General features: G+C 41.3%; 1 protein-coding gene across 2 annotated transcripts in view; it reads right to left on the bottom strand.

Moving 5' to 3' along the window:
* arhgef2a (Rho guanine nucleotide exchange factor (GEF) 2a) overlaps positions 1–19637 on the bottom strand; it is a 159131-nt gene extending 139494 nt beyond the window's left edge. Inside the window, exons 1-2 of one of the 2 annotated variants that reach the window (XM_083925466.1) lie at positions 19485–19637; positions 5243–5405 (exon numbers count right to left, since the gene is read on the bottom strand). In XM_083925466.1, coding sequence (XP_083781592.1) covers positions 5243–5405; positions 19485–19547 — 226 coding nt within the window. In that variant the 5' untranslated portion in view covers positions 19548–19637. The remainder of the gene's footprint in view (positions 1–5242; positions 5406–19484) is intronic. The other variant, XM_083925467.1, reaches the window with a different exon arrangement.
* Between the last annotated feature and the right edge of the window lie 369 nt (positions 19638–20006).

Here is a 20006-nt window from a genome sequence, read left to right as displayed (position 1 = left end):
AGAAAATTTAAGGTAAACTAATTCTCAGCCACACCTGCTCTGTGACCAATGAGCTGACAGCACACTCACACACGAGTTTGACGACCAGAATCCTGTCATCTCATTGGTCAAGGTATTGTTGCTTGCGAAGAAGATACCGGAAGACAACAAAGCTTTGACATGGACGGCAGTGATTCAAACAGTACTTTACAGGTCTCGGGCGGTACGTCTTCTAGCAGCAATGCAACTACTCCTCCGAGAAAAAAACAGAAAAGAATGCAAAAATACCGAGGGGAATGGTTAGAAGGAAAAACATGGGTGGATAACATCTATAAAGCGTACTGCGCTGTAACTTTTCCCATAGCCCATGGTGGACTAGCTGACCTAAAGTGACAGTCTTCCAGTGGTGGGCAGTGGGCACACAAGAAACATAAGGGACACCAGAGACAGATTTTCTGTTTGCAATTTTCTTGTTGCATTGATTGTGAACTATGTTCTGCTTTGTGTTGTTTTATATTCATTTATACAGTTTTAAGTTAAGCAGGAAAGATATTTATTTATTCTGTTAATATTTGTTATTTTAAAAAATGCTGATAATTATTTATTTTCTACGTGTTTATATCACTCAAATATGCATCTAATTCAATTCAGGTTTCAGTCAAATAGTAAAAAAAAAAAATGCTTCACATATACAAAAAAAAGGGCTAAAAAGGAAGCCGTCCCTTATTTTTTTTTCAGGGAGTTGGCAACACAAGGACTCCGTCATCTCGGACTGCGGCCATTTGTGTGGTGGTGTTTCCATAAGTGACAATATGGTTTTCTCTTCTATCACCTGTACAAACAGATGGTTTAGGAACACACCGTGTTAATGTTAGCTTTTAAATGCTAATTAAAACGTCGCACTTGCACCATGACTTACAATACAGCCTACTATCTATGGCACATACAATAGATCGTCCCGGTGCTAATATGGTGCTAAGGGAGGGTCCGTGTTTTACAGTCTATGAGCATGGTGCTGTGTTGAATATCAGTTTAAATTATAGATCATAAATGCTGCCTGCACTTCAATCCCGGAGCCGGTGTAATCTACGCTGGAAACACGAGAATGCCTGCATTCGACTCGCCAAGCCGATGTTTTTTTTCCCCCCAAAACTTTATTTCATATCATAGCCGATGTAGTCTCCGCTAGAGACACGGGACTCCCTCTCCCGTTTATCTGTTAATGTGATCTGTTAGCCTAGCTCCTGGGCTAATATGAGCTAATGTGGCTAATTCTGTAAACGTCAGCCAGATGGACGTATCTCCCTCCCCCCAACATCTCCCAGAGGCAACTATGATTGGATCAAGTTGAGAGAACGGGCCCCAGCGGAGAGGCTACGTCCATTTTTATACAGTCTTTGGGTACAACTGACCAACCTACCTTCTTTTCAGGTAATTGACAGAGTCAGATTTAAGAGTTTCCTGTAAAAATGTCATATCTGCCTTTAGTTATTGGAGATACGATACTACCTTCTGTCTCTTCAGAGTTACACAAATTGTATGGATCTAGAGTGAGCGATGTTAACTGTAGATGTCATTTTATCTGTCACCTAAAATTGATTATGAAATCATTTCAAAGCTTTACAAAGCCACGTTGAAATGTTGAGATGACTTGAAGGTTAATTGCAAAACCCGAAATCATTAAAAGAAAATGCCTGACACATTTGAGAAATTGCCCAAGCAAAGGACATGGGCAGCATGAATGTCAGTTATGAGGTGTCATAAAGAAAAAATAGAGAAAAATAAAAATTATATATATATATATATATATATATGTATATATATATATATTTATATACACATACATACATACACACATGAACATATAAAAATAGAGACAGGCACGAATCGGGTTTCAATGAGAAAAACAGGATGAGTTAACCAACATGCTGTCAGATTGACAGGCAACCAAACTTCTCATAGCAGATAATCCGGATCTAGAACAAGCTTTTCCTCTTGTCTTCTATTCATTCCATCAGGGCCTTTTACGTTACGTCCCCTTAGTTAAAACAGAAAAAAAGCTAATGTCCGTTTCAACTATAGTAGGCTATGATCAGAGTTCCCATAATAACAGGGCCCATCCAGACACTACTCACCAGCGCAGCCCGTCTGCACTACGATTCTTCCTGTGTGCTGGAGTCATCCAGACCCCGTTCGCCTGTACGTCTTTTCACGAACTTGGTCGGCTCCTCGACTCGGAGAGGAGCTGAAAGTCTGAGGTGTACAGGGTGAACAGAAAGGAGGAAAGTACAGTTCCCTGTGGAGCCCTAGTGTTGCTGACCACAGTGTCAGACACTCCGTCCTGCAGTCTGACATACTGTGGTCGACCCATCAAGTAATCCGTAATCCAGGAAACCGGGGGAGGGTCCACCTGCATCGTCGTTAGCTTACTTCCCAGCAGAGCAGGCCGGATGGTATTGAACGCACTGGAGAAATCCATTAACAAGATTCTCACAGTGGTTCCCGGTCTGTCCAGGTGGGCGCAGGCACGGTGGAGCAGGAAGATAGCTTCCTCCACAGCTAGTCTCGGCTGGTAGGCAAACTGTAGCGGGTCCAGTGATGAGCTGACCAGGGGCCCAAGAAGTGACAGGACCAGCCCTTCCAGAGCCCTTGTTTTCCCTGGTGGGACAGTCCACAAACTGCTTGAAAGTGGGCAGTGTTGCAGCCAGAGTGATGTGGTTGAAGTCCCCAGATATTGCAATGAATGCGTCTGGATGCCATGTCTCAAGACCTGCCACGACGGTGTGGATGACGTCACTCGCGCGCGTCGCGTTTGCAGTCGGTGGAATGTAAACAACCAGGACGATAACGTGTGAAAACTCCCTCGGCAGATAATATGGCCGCAGACTCACGGCAAGCAGTTCAATGTCCGGGCTGCACACACGCTCCTTTACAGTAACGTGACCAGGGGCCTGTTTCACAAAGCAGGTTTAGTGAAAACTCTGAGTCTGTTAACCCTGAAATGAGGGAAACTCTGAGTTTTCTGTTTCACAAAGGGAGGTAACTCAAACCAGAGAGAGAGGGGTAACTCTAGCCTGTTTCACAAAGAGAGGTAACTTAACCTCTCGGTCAGTTACCATGGTAACATGCTCTCTGAACCTAACCTGGTCGGGACCAGGTTTTTCTCAGCAAACCTCAAGTTTCTCTCTGTTTCCGCCCTCTTTCAGCCACACATGGTGTTTGATTTCCTCATTCATTCAGTTAGCGGGCGAGTTTTGGCATGGTATAGTTCTGTCGTCTGTTTTTTCAGAAAATCACTGCAAACATCAGTCAGTTGGCCTACATTAGAAGTTATATTAGGTGGCGACTATTTCACTACCATTGCATGTCCTTTTGATAATGATCCCATGGATGAAGGTGCAGAATTACTGCACAAAGAATTATATATTCGTCGTGAGATGATTATCAAACTATTGATTATAGATGTTCTTGCATTTCCAGGCAATTCTAAATTTGAGCGGTACCGTTTCATATCACAGCAGATATTCTGTGTTGCGCTGCGTTTTTTTGCAAACCGGAGTTTTTTATACAACATATAAAACAGCCACTTACGGTAATATTTACTTTACCATGTAAAACATGCTCAAAATGAGGCGTCACCATGAGATTGTGCCGATGTTTTACTTGTTTGAACAATGTTTTTATGTTTCATCTTAAGCTGCTGCCAAGTGAGCTTCTCCCCCACGGGAATGCACCTAAATTAAATAAATGAATAGGCTCCCACTCAAGCAGTCCCCCTGTGATATTACTGTGATTGCAAAGGACTACATTTAAACTTATGCACTGACCCGAGCCGCAATGTTCTCCCGCACCGTCTCCCTCTCTTTTGCTGCAGCAGCGGTGTAAACCTGCTCAAACTCACCGTGTGAGCGCATTAATATTTCCATTTCCAGTTGTAGCGTAGCGCTCCGCTTCCCAGTTGCTATGGTGACTCGTCGAATCTGGGCTCCATTGCTGTCTTTTTTTACTTGTGGTGCACGCGCTTAACTCCAGGTCAAACTACTCTGAGTTGATCAACCTAACGCAAATCTGCTGTTCTGGAACCAAAAACTCAGAGTTTCCTATCTCAGAGTAGATTAACTCAGAGTTCAGGGTTAGACTCAGAGTTTTTTTTAACCTGCTTTGTGAAACGGACCCCAGGATGACACCACTTGTTGTTAATAAGAATAGCAAGTCCCCCACCTTTCCTCTTGCCACTCTCACGGTGACTCCTGTCCGCCCGAACAGTCTGAAAGCCGTCCACAGTTACGTTAGAGTCCGGAATGTCCTTGTGGAGCCACGCTTTCGTGAAACACAGCACACTGCTCACACGATACATCCACTGAGTCCTCACCAGGCCCGCCAGGTCATCCATCTTATTAGCCAGCGACCTTACAGCGCCGAAGGTGTAAGCGACAACAGCTGTTCACGGGTGTAAACAATGGACCCGCCGCATTGTTGCGTCCAGATGGAGACGCGGTCGGCAAAAATAGTCCCAAGAATAAGACAAATGGACAAAAAACATGTAAGAAAGTTCACAAACATAGTTGGCTAAGGATAGCACGACGACTTACAGGAAAAAAGCACTAATAAAAAGACAGTAAATAAGATAAAATGGCTAAAAGTGTGGAAAAGAGAGAGAGCAACTGTTGCTGGCTGCCGTTCGACACAGCGCCGTCTCCATGTCCAACAGGGTTAGCGGAGTATTAACTCTGGGGTCCACATGCTTTAGCTTAGCTGCGTTGACTGGATTTGTGTCTCTAATTTGTGCTGGCTGTTCTGCTGTTTTCTTGCTCTCTTTCGCCTTTTTCATGTTGTCGACAAAATTCAGCGTTTGCACCAGTAAACAAGTGGTATTAGACAGGTTTTAAAAGGAATTTGATAGAATGTAAACAGAGTAATCCCGGTTTGCAACCTATTCCACCATTCATCAAACCACAAAAAAAACATTTTGTCACTCTTAAATCCGCCTCAAAATCAACACTGATTGGTTCGGCCGCTTGACAAACTTCTCCTATTTTTCACCACCACATGTTACCAGACTGATCTACGAGTAAAATACAATGGAGCTAACGAGGTAAGGATGTTCTCACATGGCTAATCAAATATATGAGTCTATAGACACCTTCTGGCTCCTGCTGAAGTAAGAACTTACTAAACTTTTGCTTCTACTTCAGTACTTCCTTTGTTTAATATCATGCTACTCTATATGTAGATACAAAAGTGCAGTAACTATGTTACTTACTAGGGCAGCTGAGCGCCTCCTTGGCAGTAATACTCTTGTTGCATGCTGAACAGAGTGTGGTTCCTGACACTGTTAATGAGGTGAAGAGGTGACCATTGCTGTAACGTGCCTCCCTCTCCCTTGCCGCCTTCTCTCGCTCCCTCATGAGTTCTCTCTCTTTATTCTGAAAAAGACACAGAAGCAACATGTGAAAAAAATACTTCCTGTATATTTGTGTGCATCTACACACATACCTCTGTAAGCATCTAATTATGTCCATGTGTGCCATTATTACAATGTTAAATGGCAAAGAACGTTCATTGTAGATAGCCTAACAGGATAGGACAGAGTAGCCTCACTCAAGTACTGCACTTACATACAAGGTACTCTACTTGAGTTATTCCATTTTATGCTACTTTACACTTCTACTCCACTACATTTCAGAGGAAATATTGTACTTTTTACTCCACTACATTTATTTGATAACTTTAGTTACTAGTTCCTTCACAGATTCAGATTATTAATACAAAATATTATTAACAATGAAATAACATATGGATTAAGCTACACAGCAGTATATAAAGTAAAAATATTATTTAAATCATCCCCACCTTTATCATCTGCAATATTAAAGTGATATTTACATTCACCTGTCAATAATTATAATCTGATAATATAATATTCTTAAATTGATCATTATGCACAATGAGTACTTTAAAGTCCATTTTGATGCTGATACTTTGTACTAAGTAACATTTTGAATGTAGGACTTTTATTTGTAGCAGAGTACTTCTACAGTTGGGTTTTACTACTTCTTCATCTGTGTCTGGTCTGATTGAGATTACAATTGACGTGACGCATGTTTCTTGGATAAAAGCCATAGAGAATCAGCCACTTTGGTTTCCTATGCTGGATTTACTTTATCTAAATTGTAATGATATGCTGGCGATATGATTTTGTGTCCATCCCCTCTCAGGAATACTAGGAAAGTAACCTGTAACATGAAGCGATGAACGGGCTCTCGCACCTGGTGCATGTCGGGGAGGTGGCTGGTCACCGGCACTCGCGGCAGTGTGCTATAGATATTGAGAATATCATGTAAATCTGATTCATTATGTCATAATGATGCCAGTAGATGGCGCTGTGTCTGTTAGTCGATATTGGCATGCAGTTGTCCTCAGGCCTCGACTCTAATCATCTCTGGGAAATGTGGTGCAGTTCGGGCAATTCATGCTAGAGTTAGAGCGACTTCCTGTTTATGGCAGGCGAGACAAAATGAATGCCATGCCATTACCCATCATACACAAGACATTCAATTCAATTCAATTTTATTTATAGAATTTTTTTTATATTTTTCCTGTTGCCAGTAGGGGGCGCTATGCTTATGACTAAACATTGAGCTGCAGATGTGTTCAGTCCTGGACTGTTATGATTCATGAGAAACTTGGGGCTTATTGGACAATGTATGTTGAAGTTACAAACACTTCCTGTTTCACGGTGAAGGATGGTCGCCACAACAACAGAATGTGATGAAAAGCCAAAAGCTACATGATCAAGCATCATTAATCATTAGTGTTCAACCGGCTAGGAAAAAAACATCAAAGTATTTGAAATGTAACTTCCTGTCGCCAGTAGGGGCCGCTATGACTAGGATTCAAATTTGTCCTACATACGTGTTAAGGACAGGTATCTTATCAAACATGTGAAGTTTGGAAAAGATCTGAACACCTGGTGTGCAGTTTCAGCACTGTCTTTTGTCAATTTGAGGCCCCGCCACGGCCAGGCTGATTGATGAAAACGCGCATGCTCTGCAGTTTAGCGTCGTCCATGTCTTGAAGGTTTGTGGCAGTACTATGGCATTTCCATGTAGAACTATGCATCTCACCACACACAGTTAATTTGCAATTGATGCATATAGTGTACAGTTCTGTGTTAAGTGTCTGTGAAGCCTTGTGTATCTCCACTAGCTCTGGGTCAGTAGCAGAGGCTACCTTCACCTTTTGGGAGGTGAGGGATTTGATGTAGCACTTATGTCTACAAATCTCAAATACTCCTCTGATGCATGTTTATGTATCTCCTTTTGTGCTGTATCTCGGCAGCCATGACAGCGTATCTGCTATGTTCTGTTCTGGAGTGTGTACCACTTTGAAGTTATATGGCTGCAGTTTGAGGCCCTGTGTACATGCTTTGGTTTAGTGACTGTATAAAACTTCCAATGGCTTATGGTGTGTGACTAGATCAGCCTTTCTGCCATACACATATGGTTGTAGCCTCTCACATTCCCACACCAGAGCTAAGGCTTCACATTCTGTCTGAGGGTACCTTTGCTCACAGTCTGACTGTGGCTCACAGAGCACACAGGTACCATCTCTATTTGCTGGCCCTGCACTAGTACTGCTCCTAAACCTACATGACTTGAATCTGCTATCACTCTGGTTGGTGCTTTCTTGTCAAAATAGGCTAAGGTACTTGCACTGGCTTGCTCATCCTTAAAGCTTGAGTTAAATGGTATGTCTTTCGGCGAAGAATCTCTGAAAGTGTTGTAAACTGTGATATGAATCTACTGCTGTAACCAACAAGTCCAAGGAAGCTTCTCCCCTCTGTAGCGTTCTCGGGTTCTCTGGTTCTCTGGCTTCCATCACAGATCCCGATCTCTCTTCTGTTGGACCTGGCACTCTGCTCGCTGCCCATTTCCTCCCTGTTCACTTTGCATGAAGAGCTATCAGGTCGGCCAGCCGCTAGTGTCGCTGTAGAGCATTTCAAGTTGACTGTCCAGCAGAGATGGGGACTTGAGATTGACTCATGCACAGTCTGTTTATTTATGTACTTTTTGGAGCATTAACATCAGGAGCAGAAAGTCATTCTCTCCCACAGAGATACGGCCACACTCCACAGATGACACGGAGAGCACGTCACCTGCTGCTGCTGCTAGTTTTAAGTTGGATTTTTAACAGAACCACTCCGGTCTTTTTTATACAGTCTATGCTCAGGTAATAGTATATCCGTTATATCCATCAATCCAAATATCCAACTTTAAACTAACTTCACCTCGGTCTGCTGCTGCAGTTCCATGACCGTCTGTCATATTGTTTGGCTTTAATAACTTCAGGCACAGCCGAAACAAAATAATCACAGAATGCAATGTCTGTGTTAAGCTCAACTGCAACTATCAACGTTAGCTTGCTACTAATCTTAGCTTGCTACTAATGTTAGCTTTGTGAGAGATTCATTTTTAGATTGGCGTTAAATTACATATTTTTGAAAAGTGTTTTCTTACCGGTGCTGCCTCCATCTGCTGGCTAATGCTGTTAAACCTGGAGAAATACTTGTTAATTTTTAATGTCAGCTAAAGGCAAGTTTGTGTTACAGGTTTATTGTTGACCACATAACGTTAATGTTTCTGCGTTATTAGCTTTAACCATCACACTGCGTTTGAGAGGCTGGAGGACTTTTATTCATTTAACAGGAAGAGCTTGCTGACATTAAACATATCTTTTTTCAGAGTGCCCTTAGACAAACGGCAGCATGACTGACTTTGTTTCTTACAAACATAATGAGCAGCCAATACAAAATACATGACTATAATACATAAAAAATATATCAAATACCAAGTGAAAACAGCAAATATAGATCAAAAAGGACCTGGAGTTTCATGTAATGGGAGCAGCAGACTTTATTTATTTACACTAGATTATAAGCAGGGCTCGACATTAACACCCGCTGTGGTGGGTAACACAGTTGCTCCTATTTGCCACTTTGGCTGGTTGAATTTAATTGAAGTCTTCTCAAAGGTTATCTGAATTAATAAACTGTTGGACAAGTGATACAATGACACAACAACTCCTATGAGCACTCGTGACGGACGACACTTCCGTGTTGGATGGACAAGACGACTAGAGAAGTAGATCCAGACGTGATTAGCAACTATCCATATGGAGAAAAAAAAGAGTCTTCAACGTCAAGTGGAAGGCAGGTAGAGAGATAACGTATGATGGCGTTAGGAAAACAAAGTACTGCCAAGATTGTATTTTCTTACGGCGGGGAAGAGCAAAAGGGGTTTCGTTTGTGATTTTAATACAAACTTCAAATTTGAAAAATGTTGTGATCTGTTTTGAGATGCACCTGTACGTGATTGGTGCTTAGATATCCTGTATATAGAGTAATTACTAAGGATTTCAATTAAAAATATTTAAATGTTCTATGGTTTATGAATTGTATGTTATTGATGAATGATGTTGTTAATTAATGCTTCATTTAAACAGACAGTATTCATCTTGCCAGGTTTTTTTTCAGTAGAGTTATCTCTAGAATTCATCTTCTACATCCCTGCACCACTTTTTATGATATGGATAAGAAGCTGCCCTTTATATTGGGTCTTTTTTCTTAATATACTATATATACAAATTTGTGGCTAGTGAGAATACTGAGTGGCTAGTAACTTTTGAAAACCACTAGCCACAGTGGCTGGTGAGCAAAAAAGTTAGTGTTCTTAAGGGGTCATTAGTTGGGACTGTGTAATTATAAAATATGGTTGCACTTCAACTCTATTTTATTATTTATTAAAACCATAAGAGACTTGATTAGGACTTGCTGCTTCCCTCAGAGACTTGAGACTTGACTCAGACTTGCATAAAGTGACTTGTTACCATCTCTGCTGTCCAGTCAGAGCCATATATTGTGAAATTTATTCTTTCAGTTTTATGAATTCAATCCCAGTCAATGGAACACTCACAAGTGTATCATATAGAATCGTATCGAATTGAATCGTATTGTTAGCAGAATGTCGTGATATATATCGTATATGCTGAATATCGTGTATTGTATCGTTAGATTAGTGTATCATGCCTGTCCAATTGTTCATGCCCATTAGTTCTTTTAGCTTTTTCTCCAGTCACATCTGAGTGTCAGGCTTCAGTTTTTCATTTTCTGCTTCCTGTTTTTGTCAAATTAACTCCCTCATGTCATTTCAGACGCTGACACTCCCTTCTTACCTGCTGATTCCATTTACCTGATCCTCACAAACCAACTATTTCCTCACGAGCCAACTTGTTCCTCACGAGCCAACTTGTTCCTCACAATCCAACTAGTTCCTCACAAGCTAACTAGTTCCTCACAAGCTAACTAGTTCCTCACAAGCTAACTAGTTCCTCACGAGACAACTAGTTCCTCATGAGCTAACCTGTTCATCACAAACTAACTAGTTCCTCACAAGCTAACTAGTTCCTCACGAGCCAACTAGTTCCTCATGAGCTAACTAGTTCCTCACGAGCTAACTAGTTCCTCACGAGCCAACTAGTTCCTCACGAGCCAACCTGTTCCTCACAAGCTAACTAGTTCCTCACGAGCTAACTAGTTCCTCACAAGCCAACTAGTTCCTCACAAGCCAACTTGTTTCTCATAAGCCAACTAGTACCTCAGGAGTTTACTTCTGTTACTCGCTCGTGAAATAAATTCAGCGTGGGCTATAACAGCTTGCAATCAGGACACATAACCATTGTTAATAAAAGCACACTTTCACACCATTGAAATTGCCACAATTTACCGTCCTCCTGAGTGCAGGTTTGTATCATAAACACACTGTAAAACCAGTTTACAGCTCTGTTTGTTTAAATGATGCTGGGTGCACCCGCTTCTGTCACATATATATCCGGAACATCTACTGACACAACGATTTGTTAGAAAAGTGTTGGAAATCTCGTTGGTCATTACCTATATAGACCTTTTCAAAGATGTAAACATAAACATTCTAAATGTATCCTAGTTTCCTGATGCAGTTCATGTGAATGGCTTCAGCTGACAGGAAGTTAACAAGGTAAACAGACTGGGAGTTACTGTAATAGCTAATCATTAGGGAATAGTAGATTAATAATGAATGAATCAATTCCTTTTTTTCCAGGGATTGCACATGTAGCCTACTTTATAAAATGACAAACCAGAGATGGGATTAATCGCATAGCATATTTTAATAATGATATTCACAACACATCCACATTGAAGGTATATTCTGTAGCATTAGTAAAGCAAAAAAATCTTCCGACTGAATGCTTTTTTCAGGCCAAGTTATATTTACTATCCCTATCTCTTTTTGTTTGCAAAACCGTTTCCAAATTGATCCAAAAGATCGACATTCCCACAAAACACCCACAAAAAACATGAGAGAGAGAGGGCCAAGCGAGCTATACAATAAATAAGGAGAGGGAATAGAGAACAAAGCAGTGAATCAGGGAAATAAAATTGTATTTTCGTTGTTTCATCACAACTAGAAATGCAGTTGTAGGAAGTATCTCAGTATCTCTGTCCTCATTAATATTGTATAATGTTACAAATAATATCAAGCTACAAAGTTAGAACAGAAGTACAGGGAGCTGTTGCTATGGAGATGAGACACTGTCTCGTCTCGTCTCACTGGTGTGAACTGGCAGGTTTCAGAACGTTAACACTGTAAGTAGTTGCAAGTTTCAACTCATCTCCAATTCCAGTGCATTATCTATTGAATTAATTTTCTCTGTTAAATATCTTACAATGATCTGACGTTAACATAAACGGACTTCATTGTTTTCTTCATGAAGTCACATTTCATTTATTTGTTCAATAATATGTTTTGGAAAATAAAGAAAAATAAAGAAAGAAAATAAACAATGCATTTAAATATATGAGCATTTTTGCCTATATTGTGCTTTAATTGCATACATTCATACGTTTTTACATTCCATGAATTTAAAATATTTTGAAGTAATGTTGAGAAAAAACTGTTAAAAGTTTTAAAAGTGTCTTAAATGACCTATCATTTGTCTTTTCATCAAGAAAGCACAGTGATAGCCATGGTGAGAATAAGGCTGTGCTGTCTAGCAACAATGTTTAGAAAGGGCAGCAAACAGATTTTTTGGACATACCAAGTTTAAAGTAGTATGCTAGACATTTTCCCTTCCCATTACTGTGCACAAAAGTCCCAAGAGCCCTTTCTGGCAGGCTTCACTTTGCAGGATCAAATTTTCCTCTCACACACACAACAACTCAATCCTAGGGGAAACACTGGGATCAGTGTGCTAGATTCCTCAACAGACGGGGGACAAAAAATAGGACAGAATGGAACGTTTCTGTTGGCACAATCCACAACTTTTTATAATAAACCCCCCGAAAACATTTTAATACGTAACAAAATTAACTGAACCAGACCGCTGGATGGAAACAAAGCTTTACTTTCCCTTTTTATTTATACGGTCATATTCTTCAGGAATTTCCATCTGCCTTGAAATATTTTAGATGTCATTGCTACTGTGCTTTGTAGACTATGAAGATGTGAAAGTCCTGTATACAGGAAACTTCCCCTGACCCTTATTGTACTGTATGCCTATGTTCTTTCATGTTTTGTAAAACATTGAAGTTGAAAGTTAAAATGTTTTATTTTTGTTATTGCACACTGGTGTGTACCATATATGGGGGCATTCACATGTGTTAGGTGTTCTACTTTGAGGATATTGTGAAGATAGAGTAACCCAGATTGATTGCTAAGGAGCAGCATAGAACCCTGGGTAATCTAAGTTTAGCCTTCCTGACCGACATTACTTACAATTCCACACATAAAGAACTGCTATTGGCAGCAACCAAACTGTATCATGGACAAATTTGGCAATAGCCTACAGGGCCCGTCTATACTTTCATTTAATTAGTTATCTATTTTTGTACAATATACACATAAGTACTACATTAAATCTACAGGGTGATTAGGTCTGCCCGCAAGTTGACCTGGATGTATAGTAGATACGGAAAGTATTCAGACCCTCTTACTGTTTGTCATTTGCAACCATTTGCTAAAATCATTTGGGGTTTTTTCCTCATTAACGTATACAGCATCCCATTTTGACAGAAAAACACAGAATTGTAGAATTTTTTGCAAATTCATTTAAAATCAAAAACTGAAATATGACATGTCCATAAGTATTCAGAGCCTTTGCTGTGACACTCTTATATTTAACTCAGGTGCTATCGATTTCTTCTGATCATCCTTGAGATAGTTCTACACTTTATTGGAGTCCAGCTGTGTTTAATTAAACTGATTGGACTTGATTAGGAAAGGCACACACCTTACTATATAAGACCTAACAGCTCACAGTGTATGTCAGAGAAATTGAGAATCATGGTGTTGAAGGAACTGCCTGAAGAGCTCAGAGACAGAATTGTGGCAAGGCACAGATCAGGCCGAGGTTACAAAATAATTTCTGCTGCACTGCAGGTTCCTCAGAGCACAGTGGCCTCCATAATTCTTAAATGGAAGAAGTTTGGGGCGACCAGAACTCTCCCTTGAGCTGGCTGCCCAGGCCAAGCTGAGCAATCAGGGGAGAAGAGCCTTGGTGAGAGAGGTAAATAAGAACAGAAAGATCTCTGTGGATGAGCTCCAGAGGTGCAGTAAGGAGATAGGAGAAAGTTCAAGAGAGTCAACCATCACTGTAGGCCTCCACCAATCAGGGTTATGGCAGAGTGGACCGACGGAAGCCTCTCCTCAGTGCACGACACATGAAAGCCTACATAGTTTACCAAAAAACACATGAAGGACTCCAGACTATGATAAATAAGATTCTGTGGTCTGATGAGACCCAGATTGAACTTTTGGACCTTAATTCTCAGCTGTATGTGTAGAGAAAACCAGCTACCTCTCATCACCTGCCCAATCCATCCCAACAGTGAAGCATGGTGGTGACAGCATCATGCTTGGGGGCTGTTTTTTCAACTGAAGGGATAGGACGACTGGTTCAACTGAAGGTAAGATGAATGGGGCACAGAGATATCCTGGAAGAAAAGTTTTTCCAGAGTGCCCAGGACCTCAGACTGGGCCGAAGGTTCACCTTCCAATAAAACAATGACCCTAAGCACATAGCTAAAATAACCAAGGAGTGTCTTAGGAACAACTCTGTGACTGTTCTTTAACGGCCCAGCCAGAGCCCTCACTTAAACCCAACTGAGCATCTCTGGAGACACCTGAAAATGGCTGTTCATCAACCTTCACCCTCCAACTTGACAGAACTGGAGAGGACTTGCAGGAGGAATGGCAGAGGATCCCCAAACCCAGGTATGAAAAACTTTTGCATCATTCCCAAGAAGAATCCTGGCTGTATGAGCTCAAAAGGGTGTTTCTACTCAATACTGAGCAAAGGCTCTGAATACTTATGGACATGTGATATTTTACTTTTTGTTTTCTTTAATAAATTTGCAAAATATTTTCCTATTCTGTGTTTTCTGTCAAAAACCAGTGCTGTGTGTACATTAATGAGGGAAAAAAATCTACTTAAATGATTTTAGCTCAAATTGCTGTGAACTGGAACAAGCTAGAAACATGGAAATTATGTACAAACACTTTCCAAGGAATATGAGCCCAATCTGACACATGATGTTGCTGTAATTAAAACTCTGCTATTATAAATGAGCAAGAATGATCAGAAGACATGTCCACTATCAATCAAAAGTCTTTGCAAAGGGTAAGACTTAAACTAACCATAACTTGTCTTGTCTTTGATCAATCCTGATTAAAGTCAGTAGAGACTTGATTGAATTTATTGACACAATTTCATTCACATCCAATAAAGGGGGAGCAAACAGAGACTTAAGTGTGCACTTATAATGCTACAGCCATTGTAATGCTTAAACAAGTGTGTGATTGTTCTCGTTCCTTCTTTAAAACAGAATTAAACCTACTGAAGTGACTCTGGCTGCTGCTTGTCACTTCGATTTGGGCACTTGAGCAGCTTCATTCTTTAGCCAAAAAGGATTTGAGCGCCCTTAATTTGCATGTGAGTCGCTCGAGCAGCTGTTTGTTGGCCCTGTAGGGGAGCAGGTCCAAAATTCGGCTTCTTGAGAGAAGCCCAGTTGCTGATTGGATAAACCTCTCAGCGGGCTGTGATGTGTGGTTGTACAGACGCCACAACAACCCGGCGAGGTAGAGTAGACACCTTTATCCAGTGGTGTGGAAGAACGCAGCGCAGAAAATTATCTGTCACGCACATCTTTGCATGGGCTTGTTTAATAAGTTCTGCAGCTTCTGGGTTGGATTTTGACCTTTAAAACTTGCTTTTACCCCCCCCCCCCCCCCCCCCATTTACACACACCGTACTGCAGCGGGGTCTGTCAACACACTTTTACAGCGCCCAGAATATTTAAGGTGGTGTTTTTTCTTTCATGTTACTTGTACATAAATTGATGTTGTGAATGATACAGGCCAACTTAAATCAAACTGCAACTATTCTCTTTTTATCACTATGAGAATTAGCAGTCAGAGTGTCACCTCCGGAGTCTCGTTACTCCCTCTGGGGCCTTTTTGTAATGGAAACCTGACTTTTATTAGTGAAGGAAACTGTTAGAGTTCCCCTTCCCCAGTTTATCCTTTCTGTACCCAGCTTTCATGACCATAGGTGAGAGTAGGAACAAAGATTGACCGGTAGATCGAGAGCTTTGCCTTCCTGCTCAGCTCTCTTTTCATCACAACAGTGCGGCAGAGCGACTGCAATACCGCCCCCACTGCTCCGATTCTCCGGCCAAACTCACGCTCCATCGTCCCCTCACTCATGAACAAGATCCTGAGGTACTTGAACTCCTTCACTTGGGGTAAGGACTCATTCCCTAACCGGGGTAAGCAATCCACCGGTTTCCCGCTGAGATCCATGCCCTCAGATTTAGAGGTGCTGATCCCCATCCCAGCCGTTTCACACTCGGCTGCAAACCGATCCAGTGAGTGCTGAAGGCCAATGACCGACGACGCCATCAGGACTATGTCATCTGCAAAAAGCAAAGACGAGTTCCTCAACCCACCGAACTGCAACCCCTCCCTACCACAACTACGTCTCGATATCCCACAAACAGGATTGGTGACAAAGCGTAACCCTGGCAGAGGCCAACCCCCACCAGGAACAAATCCGACTTACTGCCGAGGATCCGAACACAGCTCTCGCTTTGAGTGTGTAGAGATTGGATGGCCCTCAGAAGTTACCCCCTCACCCCATACTCCAGCAGCACCTCCCACAGTATCTCCCAGGGGACCCGGTCATATGCCATCTCCAGATCCACAAAACACATGTAGACTGGATGGGCATACTCCCATGCCCCCTCCAGGATCCTTGCGAGAGTGAAGAGCTGGTCAGTTGTTCCACGTCCAGGACAGAATCCACATTGTTCCTCTTCAATCTCAGGTTCGACTATAGGACGAACCCTCCCTTCCAGCAGCTTGGAGTAAACTTTACCAGGGAGGCTGAGTAGTGTGACACCCCATACATTACACATGACCAAATTCACTGTCTCTATAAAATTGGCATCTTGTTCCACTGCACTGGATGAATCTAGGACTTGTAAATCAGAAACTAATCCATCAGGTTTAATTGTTTAACCACAGTTTGTATGGTTTCTTTCAGTTCATCTTAGAGATGTTTGAACACCAGTGCTTATACTGTATCATGCAAGGAAACACTGCAGTGGGCCTCTCTAACCTTCAAATGGCTATTACAGCCCATATTTTCCCTTATCCTTAAGGCATCCATCAGTGCAGCATGTTTCTAAATTGATGTTTGAGAAATATGCTTTACAAGTTAGTATCAACTACATAGAACTTAGAAGAATCTTGAATGAATTACAATTATATTTACAATAATGCTAGCTTGCTGTTTGCAAATAAATACATGTAAAACGTTACATACAGGACCTTCAATCTTTGTGTTAGTTTGCATCATTTGGGATTTCAATTATAGAAATGTCTCAAACAGTATAAAAACGCGAGCAAAATGTGTGTTAACCGGTATTATAAAATGGATGGCTCAATGTAAGCATTCTGAATGGTCGGTGATTAGCCGTGGTATAAATCCAATATACCACGGCTATGACATCCAATTCCTTGTCACAATTCTATATCACTCCACTTTTATCTTTGTATAGTGTAGGGACTTGAACGTTAATTTGCAGAAGATTTCAACATGTTAAAAAAGTGATTGGTTAGTCCTGTTTATTAAAACATATTATAAAGTGATTGGTTAGTCTTGTATATTAAAACATATTATAAAGTGATGGGTTAGTCTTTTTTATTAAAACAGATAAAGTGATTGGTTAGTCTTGTTTATTAAAAATCACAGTTGTAGTAGCTAAATCTGACGCCGCCAGGTGTTTTTGTTGTTAAATTTAGCCTGTAGGTTCAAGTGTAATTATCAAAGAACATAAAATACACTGATTTGAAAATCCTTTTCCACCTATATTCAATTGAATACATTACAAAGACATATATTAAATGTTCAAACTGATAAACTTTATTGTTTTTCCGACAACATTTCTTTTACATTTTTGACTCATCAAAACAGAGGTTCACGTCAAATATTACCCCTAGATTCCTGGCAGCCTGCGTAATATTATTTGACAGACCGCCACCGTTAAACATAAGGGACATAAATATGAATCAATATCAGAAAGGCAGTTTGTGAGATTTGCTAGGCTGCAAGAAAATGTAAGTTAAATGGTAAATGGACTTGTACTAATACAGCGCCTTTCTCTTCTTTTGACCACTCTAGGTGCTTTTACATTACTTATATCACACAGACGTTCATACTGATGGCAGAGGTTGCCTGCCCATCATCTAATCAAGTCCTTCAAACCACATTCACCCACTAATGCACAGCACATGGAGCAATTTGGGGTTCACTGTCTTGCCCAAGTACACTTCGAACCACTGATCTTTCGAATGGAGGTGACCCGCTCTACCTCTCAGCCAGAGCATATATAACTGAGTGTCATCAGCATCAAGACACATCATGATTTGAATAAACTGAGAGGCAGAAAACAGAATAGGGCCAAGAACTGAGCCTTACGGGGACCCTACAAATAAAATGAACCAGCGATCCTCCAAGTGATGCAAGCAGATCCTATGAGAGAGAGAGAGCGAGAAAGAGAGAGAGAGAGAGACAGAGAGACAGATGTGGAGTGGTATGGAGCGGTATGGAGCATGCAGCAAAGGACCACAGGTCAGAAATTTACTCCAGAATCCGTTGCACAGATCATTTTCTGCGCATGCGTTCTTCTTCACCACTGGATAAAAGTGTCTACTCTACTTCACCGTGTTGTTGTGGCGTCTGTACGACCACACGTCACATCCTGCTGAGAGCTACATCCAATCAGCAACCAGGAGAGAGAGAGAGAGAGATGCAGGCTCACAAGTACTGCAAATAGTGTGACCTTAACAGATCACAAGATTAGCGTTTTTGTTGTGACCCTCTTGTTTGCACACCTTTCAAATAAGAATTCATCACATCTGCGCCTGTAAGACTGCAGCCTCAGTAAATCTAGCACTGAGTACTTTTTTAAACCATTTATTTATACACATTTTTGAGGCCTACAACGTTCTCAAAGAAAGCAGTACTATCACACACTCTCTCTCTCTCGCTCTCTCTCTCTCACACACACACACACACATACACACACACACACACACACACCCACTGCCATTTCTATGGCAACAGTGGCTATAGTCAAATATTCAGTGAGCAAGTACAGTGTGTACAAGCAAACATACATAGACACCACCGCCTACATTCACCAATACGTAGAGACGAAAAAAGGATGTGCAACCACAGCAGCTATATCAGGGCCCATGGCCTGATAGGCGTGTGCTCATGTTGGAAAGAACAGGCCCTGCTTCAAATTGAGGAAATGTTTCATGGCTGAGAGTGACAATTATATAGACAGAAAGGGGAAGTGAGCCTGTGAATGTTCTCATTTGTCCAGGTCATCGTTATCAGAGAACTGTTCACAAATGGCCTCCTGTGACTCCAACGACTGTCGTTAAGACCCAATAGAGCACTCACGAAGTCCAAACCCACTTACCACCAACGACTGTCACTCTATCGACGGTCGTTGGCACTTGTATCACAAAGGGTTCCAGTGACATCATTGGCCTTGTGAGAGGTTAAATACCTGGATCTCCACACCAGTTAGTTGGACCAGTCCCATCCTGGTCAGATGCGTACATGAACTGATAAAGCCTCTTGGATGAGAGGTGAAACCTCTTCCTAGACAAGTAACCAAATCCAGTTGCTTTTAACTGAAATTGCTTTGGGGATAGGGGGGAAGTGATAAAACAGAAGGAAAAAAATCTGCATAGTACGACTTAGTAATAATTTCTACTTTTGCCTGTCCTAGTAGAACACTGTAATAAGATTGGAGTCTGGAGTCAGTCAGAAGCCATTGCCTGATGTTAATGTCTTTAACGTTAAACTCAATGATAAATATAATGCCAACTCACCCGCAGGTTGATCTCCCTCATTCTCTCTTGCCGTAGCTTCGACAGATTGGCAACTCTTGACATTGTGATAGTCAGAAAAGAAAATATCCAATATTAACGTTTATATGCTTCTCTGTGGATCCCTCCGTTCCCTACCAAAGAGAAAAAAAACTAAAAATCTTTCCTCACTGGCCAACTGCAGTGTGCTTCTGCTTCTAGTGAAGAGGCTGTTCCTGTGAGAAATCTGACTTGTGAATCATCACCGCCCCCTCACACACACACACACACATGCACGCATGCATGCACGCACACACACATACACACACATACATGCACGCACATACACACAAACATGCGCACTCGCACATACACACGCACACACACACACACACACACACAGCTGTCTGTGAATGCCTGGTATAGACTTTTACTTGGTATTTGCTACATCCCAATATGAAACCATTTACAAAATACTAACATTTTACAGCAACTATTCATACAGAGAAAAGAAATAAAAGTTAAAAGCTTGTATCATCTTGTCAG

Source organism: Echiichthys vipera (assembly GCF_963691815.1).
Source record: "Echiichthys vipera genome assembly, chromosome: 13".
Taxonomy (NCBI): Eukaryota; Metazoa; Chordata; class Actinopteri; order Perciformes; family Trachinidae; genus Echiichthys; species Echiichthys vipera.
Note: the sequence above shows the minus strand (reverse complement) of the source record. Positions and strands in the feature narration are given on the sequence as shown.